This window comes from Orbicella faveolata, unplaced genomic scaffold (genome assembly GCF_042242905.1).
Source record: "Orbicella faveolata isolate gen_17 unplaced genomic scaffold, um_ofav_v1 contig_46, whole genome shotgun sequence".
NCBI classification, from domain to species: Eukaryota; Metazoa; Cnidaria; class Anthozoa; order Scleractinia; family Merulinidae; genus Orbicella; species Orbicella faveolata.
The window spans coordinates 10,921,979-10,937,500 of record NW_028301576.1 but is presented as its reverse complement, the minus strand read 5'-3'; the positions used below and the strand labels follow the sequence as shown (position 1 = coordinate 10,937,500).

The 15,522-nt window shown below is 40.3% G+C and overlaps 1 protein-coding gene and 1 long non-coding RNA gene across 3 annotated transcripts; both read left to right on the top strand.

Moving 5' to 3' along the window:
- Positions 1–4,387: 4,387 nt before the first annotated feature.
- LOC110052410 (dehydrogenase/reductase SDR family member 7-like) lies at positions 4,388–14,080 on the top strand. Of its 2 annotated transcripts, none has more exons than XM_089277091.1 (7): positions 4,388–4,721; positions 6,446–6,585; positions 7,233–7,425; positions 8,074–8,120; positions 8,651–8,770; positions 12,192–12,361; positions 13,660–14,080. In XM_089277091.1, exons 1-7 carry the CDS (start codon positions 4,451–4,453, stop codon positions 13,745–13,747), a joined length of 1,029 nt encoding a protein of 342 aa, XP_089133217.1. In that variant the 5' UTR covers positions 4,388–4,450; the 3' UTR covers positions 13,748–14,080. The 2 variants fall into 2 exon arrangements, with proteins under 2 accessions (XP_089133217.1, XP_089133218.1); XM_089277092.1 differs by having other exon boundaries at positions 4,389–4,721; positions 6,461–6,585.
- LOC149098351 (uncharacterized) lies at positions 8,777–11,806 on the top strand. The gene is made up of 2 exons (XR_016203518.1): positions 8,777–10,982; positions 11,771–11,806. It is a non-coding gene; the product is annotated as an uncharacterized LOC149098351 (long non-coding RNA).
- Positions 14,081–15,522: the final 1,442 nt, after the last annotated feature.

Below are 15,522 nucleotides of genomic sequence, written 5' to 3'. Positions count from 1 at the left end.
GATCTATTTTATATGAAGTCACCCACGTACCTTTGAAATCGACCTGTGAAATCACGAATCATTTACCACTTGCTTACTAATTCCCTGGTATTTCCGTTGTGGATAAGACCATTTCCCTTACTGTCATCGTTTCTACTATCGCGCTATCACGCTAGCAGCCGATAGACATCACTGAATTTCCATCGCTATAGCCTAATTCTACTTGGCGACACAGTATTCACATGCTCTCTCACATTTTTAATGTTTTATTATGAGAATTATGCCTCACTCGTGATAAGCCATCCTGTAAAATAAAATTCTCCGGTTATCGATCTTTATCTCTTCAGTACACACCGCGATTAATACATACATTTTTTTCCCTTTCAGACAGAACAATAACAAACGACTACCATCTGTCGCAATCACATGCGGCAAAACGTAATTCCAGTGTAGTTCCCGACACAATCTGTGTTGAGGATGATAAGGCAATCCCATATAAAAAGGACGGGGGTGCTCGTCGTATCTTTCAGGGGTCAATTCAAAACAGCGGTTTTGGTACCTCTTTAAGACCCGTATGTACAGTGCAATATTGCGCGCACGATTATTTACTCGACGTGGCTACACGGTTGCAATATTTCGCGCAATTTCTGATGAGCTTCTACCAAGCTCTCATCCAATCATGTTTACATCGCGCAATCCAAAATCCTTTTCTTCCTTTGTATATCGATAAACGGAACAAAATTCCGCGCGCTACGACTACTCCTTGCCACCACGCGAGCAGTATAAAAGCTGGTAAAAGAAGTGAATGAAAATATCCAGAACAAAACGTTTGGACTCCGAACCACAGGTAGGGCTTAGGAAAAAGATTACTTACCTCTGTAATCGTCAATTAGCATAGTTTCTTCTGCGGCTGACCAAGCCATTACTTTCTTTTTTGACGACCCGTAAACTTGACTTGAATTTATGTGGAACGTACGACGGGCGACATTCGGATCAGCGGTTAAATTTGAATGTGAGATTTGATTGGCTGAACCCTGAAATTTGGGTACACGAAGAAATTTGTTGCGTGCAACGTCGCAGAAGTTGGACGAAATTCTACTGCTGCAATATTGCGCGCAACAATTTCAGGGGTGGATACACGATGCAGTTGAGCCTGTGGGGGCAACATTGCACCGTGAATCCGACCTTATGGGTGTTTAGCCTCAAGAGGTCCACTGCGGGAACTTTTGTGGTAGCTTTAAGGGTTTTGAGTCAAAAAAAATTGACATGAGATAATGTATTATGTAAGAATTGGTGCCTCTCAGGGGAGAAAAATTTTCAAAGCCACGCCCACAAAACAGGATCTTGGTACCTCTTAGGTGTTCTTTTCAAAATTTCGGACGGGCGCCCCCATCCTTTTTAAATGAGAGTACCCCCCTCCCCGCCCTCCCCCCCTCCCACGCCGGTGAGCGCTAATCTCAATTGTTTATTCATTTAAAAGCACCGGAAGGTAAACTTTAGGGTATAAAAGAAGTATATACCGTTTTGCTTCTATTATCTTTGTCAGTGTAGGTTAAAATTATATATTTCCTAATTACGTTAACTTTGCTGTACTGTAGTAGTTGTTTTCCTCCAAGTGAAGTTACAAACGTTTTTTTACATGCATATGTTCTCGATTCATAATCTGCTTCTAATAAACAATTTCAAACACCTGTTTACGTGTTTCACCTACACCCGAGGCGTTCTCTAGACCAACCAAAAGTTCACAGAACAGTTCACATGAAGCGTTCTGAGGAACAAGTCGCAGAGACTTGTCCCAAGAACAGTTCACACGAAGCGTTTTGAGGAACAAGTCGCAGAGACTTGTCCCAAGAACAGTTCACACGAAGCGTTTTGAGGAACAAGTCGCAGAGACTTGTCCCAAGAACAGTTCACACGAAGCGTTTTGAGGAACAAGTCGCAGGGACTTGTCCCAAGAACAGTTCACACGAAGCGTTTTGAGGAACAAGTCGCAGAGACTTGTCCCAAGAACAGTTCACACGAAGCGTTTTGAGGAACAAGTCGCAGAGACTTGTCCCAAGAACAGTTCACACGAAGCGTTTTGAGGAGCAAGTCGCAGAGACTTGTCCCAAGAACAGTTCACACGAAGCGTTTTGAGGAACAAGTCGCAGAGACTTGTCCCAAGAACAGTTCACACGAAGCGTTTTGAGGAACAAGTCGCAGGGACTTGTCCCAAGAACAGTTCACACGAAGCGTTTTGAGGAACAAGTCGCAGGGACTTGTCCCAAGAACAGTTCACACGAAGCGTTTTGAGGAACAAGTCGCAGGGACTTGTCCCAAGAACAGTTCACACGAAGCGTTTTGAGGAACAAGTCGCAGGGACTTGTCCCAAGAACAGTTCACACGAAGCGTTTTGAGGAACAAGTCGCAGAGACCTGTCCCAAGAACAGTTCACACGAAGCGTTTTGAGGAACAAGTCGCAGGGACTTGTCCCAAGAACAGTTCACACGAAGCGTTTTGAGGAACAAGTCGCAGAGACTTGTCCCAAGAACAGTTCACACGAAGCGTTTTGAGGAACAAGTCGCAGAGACTTGTCCCAAGAACAGTTCACATGAAGCGTTCTGAGGAACAAGTCGCAGAGACTTGTCCCACGAACAGTTCACACGAAGCGTTTTGAGGAACAAGTCGCAGAGACTTGTCCCAAGAACAGTTCACACGAAGCGTTTTGAGGAACAAGTCGCAGGGACTTGTCCCAAGAACAGTTCACACGAAGCGTTCTGAGGAACAAGTCGCAGAGACTTGTCCCAAGAACAGTTCACACGAAGCGTTTTGAGGAACAAGTCGCAGAGACTTGTCCCAAGAACAGTTCACATGAAGCGTTCTGAGGAACAAGTCGCAGAGACTTGTCCCACGAACAGTTGACATGAAGCGTTTTGAGGAACAAGTCGCAGGGACTTGTCCCAAGAACAGTTCACACGAAGCGTTTTGAGGAACAAGTCGCAGAGACTTGTCCCAAGAACAGTTCACATGAAGCGTTCTGAGGAACAAGTCGCAGAGACTTGGCCCACGAACAGTTCACATGAAGCGTTCTGAGGAACAAGTCGCAGGGACTTGTCCCAAAAATTCAAACTGGTTTGAATTCGTGGGACTAGTCGCAGGGACCAAAGTTTGTTCCCTGCGACCAGATTTTGAAGCAAAAATGGCCAGTTCACACGATGGGACTTGTCCCTGCGACTTGTTGCAGCTTTACTCTAATCATGTTTCGGCTTTAATGTAAAAAAGAAAGCTATAGACGTATTCGGCTTAAGTGTTTATCCTTGTTGCCAGCCAATTCAGATCACGTGTGGTTCCAATTGTGCAATTGTCCAATTGTCACGCGCAGCTGAGTGCATGAGTGTATGTACAAACAGAACAATTGCAACCTCCCAAATGAATCATCACGTGGTATGAATTGGGTGGCAACAAGCTGTAAACACGTTAACCCAATACGTCTATTGTCCATGTTTGCTTCGTTTTAATCAAGGTGCATGACAACCCTTTGCAGCACTCTCTCGCTTATCATCTGATGGATTACTACCAATCTTTATCACTTTATGCTGCAATAATGGTCTCAAACGATCGGCCAACCATTTGAGACAGAATAGCAAAGACTCAGTGACGTCATCTATTGTTATTAAGATGCCAACCAGAGAACTATTGGTTGGTGAAACAAAGAATTTTTTTGTTTAACGGTTTGTACATTTATATAACAAAAACAATGTTTGTAAACAAATATCTTTCCTATTAATCACCTTTAATTTTGCAAAAAACTAAATTCAGCAGTTCGCGCAGAGAGATACTTATTAAAGTCGCATGTGGCAAAAATACGTTAGCGAAAAGAATTTTTCTCTTGGGCTCACAGATTTACCTTACACGTTACTTTTACTCTCGCAGACAACTCAAACAACCATTTCCATGCTAATCTATTTTCTATCGAGACCAAATACAAGCAGCAAAGATATAGCATTTCAGTTGGACCCCGCTAAATCGAATTCGGTTATGTCGAACTTAAAACCATTCCCTTGGATTTGCGCTTCAGTCATTTACTATCGGTTATTTCGACCTCCTGCTATTTCGAGCCATTTTTTGATTCCCCTGAGAGTTTGGAATAGTGAGGTTCAACTAATTTATTAAGGACTAAACGGGGACTAAGTGGCAAAATCAGACAAATCTCTCCCATGCCAAATAATGTATAGCAACTGAAGGAATCTCTAAACACAAAGTTCTCGAATAATGAAAAAAAAAAAAATAGATAAAATTCCGCAGGTTTATCGATTATACGTTCTTTGTGGTGTAACACGTTTAGGTAAAACCAAAACTCCGTATTTCCCATTCCCTGTCCAGTTCAGTTTAGTCCTTGGTCCCGATTCCTATTCCAATAATTTTTTTGTTTTATCATCGATTGGTCACGTGTCTTGTTACAGACGTGGTCATAAGTTGCAAGGTCATCGTAATGGGCCGAAATTTCCTGATCGCTGCAGTTCTTGTCCCTCTTGTTTGTTTCTTACTTTTCAAATTCCAAGATGGTGATTTTTTATTGATGATTTATGAGAGGATTGGTCAAGATCCAGCGGTTGCCTTGCGCGGGAAAGTGGTCTGGATTACTGGCGCTTCGAGCGGTATCGGTGAATATTTGGCTTATGAACTAGTCAAATATGGCGGCAAATTAGTACTGTCTGCGAGAAGGAAGGCAGAATTAGAGAGAGTCAAGAAGAATTGTGCAGGTAGCTTGAATTAAGATAAAATAACTTGGGCAAAATGGTTTTGGATAAATTAAGTACGTCGTACTATTTTAATGGCAAGCTTTTGAGATCTCCTTAAAGCTCCGGGGCTTTGGAAATTTTACCACGGCCAGAGGACGGACACTTGCCCAGCCCCGGACTCTCTGGCGCAATCTCTGCCCAAACAAACGATAGCTCCCCGATTTATTGTCTAGAGCTGAGCTGTAGAACAGCTTGCCATCTGATTCGCGACAAGCAAACTCCCTGACGGGGGTGCTCGTCGGAATTTTTTTGTCCCCTTCAAAGAGGTACCAATTCTTACATAACACATTATCTCCTGCCACATTTTCCCGGCTCAATACCCTTAAAGGTACTGCAAAAGCTCCCGCTGTGGACCTTTTGAGGCTAAGCATCCTAAGAGGGACCAAAACCACGTTTTTAACCCCAAAAAGGTACGAGGAGACTCCCCATCCTTTTTATTTGGGAGTCCCCCACACACACCCAGACACACACACATCGGGTCAAGGTCCCTGAATGATTTGATTATGTCACCACAGTTTTTCATAGAAGAGCAGCCTTGCAAGGGTAAAGGTAAAAGATAAAGTCTGCATACGAGCAAAGTGGCTCATCAAGCCGCAGCTTATCTCAGTTTCTGTTGCATGAAGTGACTAGGAGTATTTCTACTCCCCCCTGGATGGTTTACCCCCAGCGTTAAGTTTGCTGGTACCCATTTATACACCTGGGTGGAGAGAGGCACTGTGAGAGTTAATTGTCTTGCCATTAGATTACACAGCATGATGCATGTCGGCTTTATACCAATAATATTACAATATTATTACAATATTATTACTTGTAAATTGTAAATTGTAAATTTACAAGTAAAATTGTAAATTTAGTTAGCATCGGGCAGGCGAAGAGCCACCCTGTGGATATACTGCCCGAAATGCCATTATTATTATTATTATTATTATTATTATTATTATTATTATTATTACTTAGCTCTTATTAACCAAGCAGGAGGTCTGTATGGAAGAATCTTCACCGAGGTCGTGAGTACAGACCAAACGCAGTGAGTTCTGTACACACAACCTAGGTCAAGATTCTCCCATACAGATCGACTTAGCTCGGTTAATAAGATGTTTATTTTATGGCAAAGAAGAAAACTTTAATTCGTTTAATGTAACTGGTTTGCTGACATTTTGCTTGCAAATGAAGATGAGCTTAACTTAAACCTGCCAAAATTTGCTCGTCCTCTTTACTTTTTTTTGTCATCAGGCTTTTTGGCACCTCCATAAATGATTGAGAAAAAAATAAAAGAAAACGGTGAACATTTTTGTGTTTGAGTTTGCTACTTTTTCAATGCAAAATGAAAGCGGTCTAGATGCCGGCCTAGATGGGAAAATCTAGGCTGCGGTCAATATCGATTTCAGCCAATCAAATTCATGAATTCGGTAGTTCCCAGTCGTTGTGAGACCAGCCATATAATAAAAACCAATAATATTACAAGTTAGAATGAAATCTCACCAGCAACCATTTCCCGAGTTGATGTTAATCTCATTGTTTTAAAATCCACTTGCTGGATACCTTTATATGATAACGTTTAGACTTTGGGCTCTTTGTGCCACGTCTGACACGTAAAAAAAAAATTCATGTAAACCCTCTTGTATAATTAATTTTACTGTTATTGGCTAATTTCTAATGCCCATTTCATAATAAATTTTATGTAGATTTTTATATTTCAGCCATTGCCATTGCTCATGATTCCTCATTTAAAACAGATCAAGATATTCTTGTCCTTCCCTTGGACTTGCTAAAATATGACACACATGAAAAACTGACTCAAGATGTCCTCAAACACTTTGGAAAGGTATACAGTGTTTTTTTCTTGATAATGTAAAGACAGGGTTTCAGACTGTCAAACAAGGCAATTTTGCTGGTATTATACACTGATTCTGCAATGAAAACAACAATTATGTTTTGGAAGGAGAGAGGTCCAATACTCCGCTGGAGCCTGGGTTAAATTAGTAGTCAGATGACATTACAAAAAGGTGTTTTGTGATAGACCAGCTGTGTGTACAGGTGTATTTCATAATCTGTCCAATAATTTTACTGTGCACAGTTACAATAAAAATAATGACTTTTATATTATATAGACTCACGAATTATGTAATGAAGTTTTAACAGAGACAAGTTTTGTTTGATGTTTTGATATTGCCATGAAATATGATATTATAATTTATATTAATATTTATAAATAAGTGATTTTCTTGTTCTATGAGGTACAGTCATATACTCAGGTGCAATAGACTGGTTTAGTATAACTTTTGTAGTTAGAACATTCCGGTGTCATTATTTCTTTATTCATGCCCAAGTGCATTCCCAATTTTGCACAATCGATCGTCATGCACTGAACCTTAATAGAAATAAAAAAACAAAGCCCAAGAAAACAACAGCAGATTAACATGAGGCATTTGAAGCAGGACTACCAGTTCAGTTGTTTTCTCAATGTATTAGGTTGACATTCTGGTGAACAATGCTGGTAGGTCACAGATAGCTTTGGTGAAAAAAACATCATTAGAGGTGGATAGAGCACTTTTGGATTTAAACCTTGTTGGTCCCATCTCTTTGACCAAAGCAGTCCTCCCGCATATGATTGAACGTCACGAGGGGCAGATTGTGGTGGTGAGCAGTACTGCTGGAAAAACATGTAATGTCATTAATTTTAATTCATTTGTTGGAATGACTAAATTTGACAAGTTTTGGGTTTTATAAAATATGTATTAACTGCATGGGTTTAAATGATTTATTGTTAAACTTGTTTTATAAAACTGAAAAGTCTTGAAAGGAGTGCCTGATGACTGACTGACTGACTGACTGACTGACTGAGTGACTGATCGAGTGACTGACTGACTCAATCTGACTGACTGACTGACTGACTGAATGGCTGGCTGACCGACTGACTGACTGACAGACTGACTGACTGACTCGATTCGACTGACTGACTTAATATGACTTACTGACTGACTGAATGACTGACTGACTGACTGACTGACTCAATATGACTGACTGAATGACTAATGCAGTCTGACTGACTGACTGACTCAATTTGACTGATTAACTGACTAACTGACTGACTGACTGACTCAATTTGGCTGATGGATGGACTGAATGAATGAATGACTGACTGACTGACTGACTGACTGACTGAATGACTGGATGACTGACTGACAGACTGACTGACTGAATGACAGACCAACCAACCGAACGTGCAGCTGATTTTTATGATGAAATAATTTTGTGAGTGAATTCTGTAGTAATACTGATAACTATGTGTAAAATTAAATATTCTTCATAGGCGTACCTTTTTCAGCAACTTATTGTGCCAGTAAACATGCATTGCAGGTATGTACTAATAGGGCACAAATGCTGCTAATTGAAGTGCATCTGCAAGCTACCTGTAGAAATTACTAACACATGTCAGCACATGGCTAAATCGCGCAACAACATACCTTTTTACTTAATCTTTTTTTTTTTGTTAAATTAAGACTGTCTATTTCTTGTTTTATCTTCTTTTCTCACATAATAATGTCCAAGGAAACAACAGTATTTAAATTGAACTTCATGAGGAAACAATAGCTTGAATGGGGTATAATCAGGTCGTGTCTCAAGTGAGGCTTCAATCACCCACCACAGGCTAGACTTGAGAGAGTGGTGAAAATCAAGCTTGTTAAGTCTCAAGTCAAATAGGAAATTTTGAAACATTCTTTAGTTCTTTCAGAATTATATGCTTGCTTGATCCCACAGGAAACAGTTAATTCTGTTTCCCCTTCAACCCCTGGCCAGTGCTCCCTAATGGCTCTGTCTTGGAAACAACACTAAGTCTAATGGCCAGAAAATGCATCAGGTACTTATGGCCATTATCATTTTGTTAGGGCTACTTTGATACTGCACGGCTGGAGCTGGCTGAGCACAACATCCATGTACAGACTGTTCTGCCAGGACCTGTCAAGACAAACATTTCTCTTCATTTTTTCACTGAGAACATTGATGAAGTAAGAAAACAATGCGTTTTTGATCGATATATCTATAAAGACTTGTAACCCTTTAAGGATCGCTCAATCAGGATACAGGAAAGCCATTGTTTTACACCCAATCCTCCCATCACGCACTGCAGTGTTTGTGTTGGCCACTGTATGTTCTATGACAGATACTGACATCAATCAATCAATCAATTAATTTATTGATGTCGTGCATGGGATTAGGTTGCCCTCAGTATCTGAGCCAGGGGCTCATGTATAAAATGCATGACAAACATAATAATAAAATGAGAGGAAAAAAACTAGTTAAATATCCATCAAATGGATAAAATACTAAATAAAAGTGTGCTTTAGTAAAACATGTAATATGAAGTAACATAGAGCTATTGATATACATTTACACCAGTAGACATGGTATTAAATGGTCATGCAGCACTTTCTCATGATATACTTAACAAACAGATTCCATGTTGCCTTGCATCTGCTCAGTAATACTGATCACAGATGACATCAAAATCTGGTGATAACAAAAATGTGGCACACAAGGCGATAGCCGAGTGTGTCACTGATGTTCTTACCACATTTTGACGTTGTCTGTGATCTATTACTGAACAGATTCATGGCAACATGGAAATGATCTATTTGTTTTATGTAATAATGAAACAAGGTACCACAGGAGAAGCTTTTTTAATTCACAATCTCTCAACTTATATAAACTCGAAAGCTGGGCCTCAATTGCCTACTTTGACAAAGTAACACAGAAATAACAATTTGAGAAAATCTATGGTCTACACAATATGAAGTAATCTAATTGATTATTATGCATAGCAAAGAATTGTGATTGGTTCAGGGAAATCAATTGGCACTGTCAACCTTGAATAGAGCATCACTTCTCATAGAATGAAAACTTACTGGGAAAGCAGAATTTCACTGCGAAATCTACAAGTCTTATAGAAAAAGCCTGAAAAATCAAGTCAGTTTTTGTCATCAGAGCAGCCCTGTGAGCTGAAAACCCGGACGTTGCCTTGAATATTGCAGGAGGAAAATATATGCTTGGTTCAAAACTTGCAGTTGCAGTCAACGTTGGAGGCTATTCAATTAGAGTTTTGAATGAAAGGAGCGTTAGTGAAGGTGGAAATTTGTGTCTTCTGTGACTTCTGTGTTTGGTGATTCTCAAATCAGTTTGATATAGTGTCGGAGACACTTTCTAGCTGCGATACAGTTGGCCGTGAGCTTTGGTGAGCCTATACTTTGCCTGACTGCTGTGCCCTGAAACGGACTGGAACATTTTGTGTCGGAAAGCAAGGTTAATTGTGTTAACTTTACTTTAACTGATTTTAAGAAGTGATGTTTTGATGTTTCATTCCTGACATCAGTCTGTGGCAACAATTATTTTGAGACTGAAAAAAGTTGAATTTTTTAAAAAATATATTCTCCTAAACATTTTCATTTTATTGGGTTTGTTAAATTCGAGACAAAGCAATCATGGTTTCTTACAAGACCAATTTTGTGTTTGGCTTAGTCTCACTCGAATGCTGAATGGGACAGCTTGAGTATTTTTTCTGGGTCATTTTCTAAAAAGAAACGGCTTTTTTTATCTTCTCGCAGCCTTGGCAAGGCATTTTGTACCTTAGTTATCTTTCACCCAATCTTGTAAAATATTATCCAAATTCTGAAAGCTTTCCGTCATTTAAAAAAAAAAAAAAAACAGGGAAAATGTTTGTTATATTGATGTCATCAATTCTTCTTCCCTCTAATAGATCATAGGTGAGAACTAATCAAAATGCAACAAATAATTTGACGTATTATATAAAATGGAATATCCCACTTGTCAATTGTATTTTCTTGGTATACACACATCTATAGGCTTTTGTGTGTGCCAACAAAATAAAGTGACTCGTGGAATATCATGGTATACCACCACGAAACGTTGCCTAGTACCTTGTATGTCCAGGGGCGTGTAGAAAACACAAAATGGCAAAATAACGAAATGGCACCTCTTGGTTAGCCTTAAAAGCAGGCAGGTTAGTCTAAATATCACCAACTGGACAGTGGTTAGCTCTCGATAGTTGTAAGGGTTTATACCCTAACATACATTGACTCTTACGGGTAGTGCCATTTTGTCATACTGCCAATTTTTAGACAAACAATGGCTTGTCTGGGATGTCAACTATGTTAGACATCTCAGACTTAAATAAAAAGGTGTAAATAACTTGCAAGGGTTAAGGTGGCCGAACACAGTTTTCAAGAGCCTCTGCCTAATTCACCATTACTTTAAAGCTATTTATGCTTTGGCGCCCGTTTTTTGCAAGAGTCAAGGTTAACCACAGAAGGGTTTATTCTCACATTTTGGCTAAGGTGAGTGCTGTTGCCATGGCAACGGGGCTGGTTAAAAACAAGGCTTAAAAAATGGTTTTCGTTTATTTAAAAAAAATTCAGTCGTTAGATTTTTTTCATCATTTGCCCACTATGAATTGACATTAAATCCCTTCTGTCAACACTGTTCTAATAAAATTTTGACATAGGCGACTTTCGTAATTCGCCGTAAATCGTTTTCACTGCATGTTCTGTATTATTAAAAATTCCCTATGTCAAAATTCAGATTTTTTGCGATAGATCATTCGCGTGGTTTCTGAATTATTTTTTTGCCAAATTTCTTTAAATTCTATCGACTGGATCGTTAGAAATCGGCAAGTTTCTGCAAAAGCAATCGGTCTCATTTTTTCGAGCAACTGCGCATGCGCTGCATTTAACTGGGTTCTTTCGGTAACAAAGAAAAAGCTGAGAATTGCTGGGTTCTTTGCGTCGTTACCTTTTCTAACATAGCTTTGTAATATAAGACTAAAGGCATCAATACACTGCGTTCAATAATGGAGAAAAATAGCGCATATAGTGTGGGTGGTGAGTAAATAAAATGATCGCTCTATTGAAGGCATGTTTGTTTTTCAATCCTTGTGCGCGCGCTGAATTGCATCAGCAAAAGCGCGCGCGAAAACTGTGTTCGGCCACCTTAAGCGGCTTTTGACACATGTCTCTGAAATGAAAGAAAAACTTCTCGTCCCGAACAGGATTCGAATCTGCGTCTCCCTGCATACTACTAGTTGGGCGTGATATCCACTACACCTTCGGGCAACCACGCTGGCATAATGATGTGAGTAGACAGGACACAGCAAATCCAAGGTACACTTTTCCTAGTTTCTATTCCTACTTGTTATCTTAGACTTTGATTGGCCAATTGAAATGAGAACAACGTGTCATGTAACTCTCATGCCCAAGGCATCTAGACATGAGTACTACAGTGCTGAGTCGTGTCTACGGGACAGAAACCGACTTTGTGTGTTTACAATGAAGAGCTATCAGCAACTGGCATTCAGTAATGTAACTGTAAGTGTAATCGCCATTTGAAATAAATTTTCAGTGACTTTTGCCCTTGCAGAAGTTTAAGGATCCACCTGATATATCTGGCTTACAATTAATGTCGACTGAGCGCTGTGCAGAGTTAATGGTAGTGAGCATGGCAAACAACTTGGATGAAGTTTGGATTTCAAGTGAACCGGGTCTACTAATGGTCTATTTAAACCAGTACTTCCCAAACCTTTATAGATGGTATGTGTTGCTTAATTAATGTATCAAGTTTGTTTAATTGTGATGTGATATAAGTTATGATCAAGCTTTCCTAGCTTTCACTAGTTGTGATAAGTGAATAAAGATGGTGAATTCACTTATCACTACTCACAATGGTTACAACAGTGCAGATCCTAGCAGTATGCAAGACGCCGGTCACATATGAACTGGCCTTCTTCTCCATCAGTTCTCACAGCTCGCTTCCCGCCCGTTGTTCGGGAGTTCCTGGGTTCGATTCTTGTCAGGGCCTCGGATTTTTTCTTTGTCCCACGCTCATGTCATGTTGATCAATTCACCTTTCACATTGTCACAAGTTGTTAGTATGTATGTGCTATCCTATCCTTGTGGTGTTTTTTGGGGGCAAGTACCTACCTACAAGTTGAAATTAAAGACTCCTTCACTCCCATCCAAATAAAATCAACAGTCTCGTCATCTTTCATCCGTTCCTAGAGAAGTTGGTACTTGTTTTTAACTGTGACCCTGAACTCCTCTAGCTTCTTTGCGTCATTCTTTCAGCTGCCCGATTTCAAAGCTATTACGTCGAGGCACTGCTCCAGTCCAGTTTTTCTTTAGTTTTAGCTTGAGATGTGCAACAGCTAAGTCTGGTCTGAAGCAACATCCGCACCTCTTTTTACTCTCACGTCCTGGAGCGACTTCTGAATTTCTTTCCAATGCAAACATGGTCAATCTGATTTTCTGTTGAGTGGTCTGCTGACATCTCCGTGGCCTTGTGAACCATTCTCAATTGAAATTGGTCACTGGTCAATGACCATTGATGCGTCTTCTTAAGGACCTTCTCTCCCAAGAGCTGAGGCGTCTTGAGTAATTTCTGTTTCTGTAGCAGGCTACCTTTTTATGGGGAGGGTTTGTTAGCCCCACGCCCAACCCTCCTCCTGTCTCATTCGGGCTTGGGACCGGCAGTGGCAGAGTCCAAATCACTAGGCGGGGATGTGATGTCCAGTTAATTACTTAAACACCAACAAAATACGTATACCAAACCATTTTACTTTTACTATGAAAGGCGCGATTTATTACGTAGCCATTGGAAAGGTCATCGTTTCACCTGTGAATGTATCATGTTCTCGCGCGAAAGCTCACCTGGTGTTTCATTGTTGTTTGTATAATAAATCAAAATCCGCAATTTTACCCCCCTAAACGAGACAAGGAGCATCGCCACCCCTTCAACAGCGAAGTCACCCCTCGGACTTTGGCCACTGTACCGTGATTTTAACGTTGTGGCATTAATATCAAAACCATTTTGTCATGTCTTTTACCTGCAGGCTTACTAAGATGTTCCTTATGGAAGCCACAAAAACAATTTTGCAGCATAAAGAGAAATCTGCAGCAGAACTGACCAAGGAGTCATAGACTAAGGAAATGGATTGTAGAACAGTCGTGAAAATGTAACATTGTATTTCCCCCTTTCCCTTCTATATGTGACTCGACTCATCAGCCCTACATATACAGCTCATCGTGCAGAATTGTGTGACACATCTGGGATATTTACGGGTGCAATGGCGCTAAATTTGAAAGACCGAGACGACAAATGGCATGACACAATAAAGAAAAATGGCCGCAACAGGCAAAGGTTCCCCTGCGTTTTATTCTGTCACGGCTCGACTATAAAATATGGAAAGGGTTGCATATGGCTTTTAAAGAAAAGATTTTCATAATAAAATAACAACCATTTTTGACTCGGTACCATCTCGTTAAGCTTTATCAATTTTGTGTTCAACTTGACCTACTCTGGGTAAATTTGAGTATGGGAAATAGCTGTATGATAACTTTGAGACCGAATTTCTTCTAAATGAAGATGTCAGCTCGTTGCGTTCCACATGGATATGTTTTCTTAAAACGTGTAAAGGGCTCATGCAACATATGAAGGAAATCCGATGTCTAGAATTAGTATCAAATCGAGCATTTCTGGAACATACATTATTTTTCTCTCTTTGATTCCTCGCCGTCCCAAGAGCCTTTGGGAGTTGAACTGATTCATTTTGAACCTCGCGCGAACATATTAATGACTCTAAGCTCCGCCTCTATGAACAATGGCAATGTTTCGGCTCATGCAAGCATGAAGTCAGTAATAGCTGTGAAATGGCGCCATAGTTAGTGGAGGGGATAAACGAAGGCTAACATTTTACGGTCCAGCGAGTTTTGTTGTAAAAGTATTTTATTGAAAGTAATTGGCGACGTCTATGCTTGCATAAATTTCGCAACTGTATCTTGTGCGTTGAGACCAGTTAAATTAACCATCTTCATTTACAAAGCATTCGAAAGAAGTTCACCAACAGTCTCTTCGCTGCGAAGTAAATCAAATGTGTTCCGTTCAAGAATCGCAGCGAGTTGATCGGGAGCTCTTTTTAGAGCTCATAGAAACCCTGATTAACCCTACATTCTTCCACATGTCTACTCCTTTTGTTGACGGTTACAACCCGATGTTCTACCTCCAAATCAGCGGAAAGGGACTGGCCGTTGCGACGGTACGTCAGCGGAGGAGGGGAGGGGGATACTCCATTATATGGGCTATATAGGGTATGTGCGGCCCCAAATGGTATGGTTTTTCAGCCATTTTGGTCATAAACAGGGTACTTCATATGGGTAAGTTTTTAAGAAGAAGCCACTTTTTCATCATTATCGAAAAGAAAAACGACAAAAGCCCTTCACAAATTATGTTTATGGTAACTTAACATTGGTCTGAACTAGGGAACCAATCATAACGCAGGTCTGAAACAAGGTTTTGATTTAAGGGTCAGGTCAAATAGGGTTTCGAATTTTTGGTCAGGTCATAAATAGGGTAGGGAATATCGCAGATTTTGGTCATAAATAGGGTAAGGGATTTGGTAAGGGGGCCGCACACCCCTGCCCAATTTTTCTGGGAGTACCCCCCCCCCCCGGGGGGTCAGTAGAAACACGGAGATCTTAATTGCAATTCTTCAAGATAATTTGTCTAGAATTGGATACCAGTTAACGCAGTCATCTTCTTTTCGAGTTGGAAACATAATGAAGAACAGAGCACAATACATCGTCAGAAAGTTGTTTCTTCAAATGATATGAGAAAGAACGGAGTATAAGGCTTCGACCGCTTCGCATCCATAATGGCGGTTGTTTTGAAACTTTGAATGTAGTTGTGAAATGTTTAC

Coding starts and splice junctions, on each gene's coding strand:
- LOC110052410 (XM_089277091.1), top strand. CDS start 4,451: ATGGGCCGAAATTTCCTGATCGCTGCAGTTCTTGTCCCTCTTGTTTGT. Junction 8,771..12,191: donor TCACTGAGAACATTGATGAA/GTAAGAAAACAA, acceptor TTGCCCTTGCAG/AAGTTTAAGGATCCACCTGA. Junction 12,362..13,659: donor TTCCCAAACCTTTATAGATG/GTATGTGTTGCT, acceptor TTTTACCTGCAG/GCTTACTAAGATGTTCCTTA.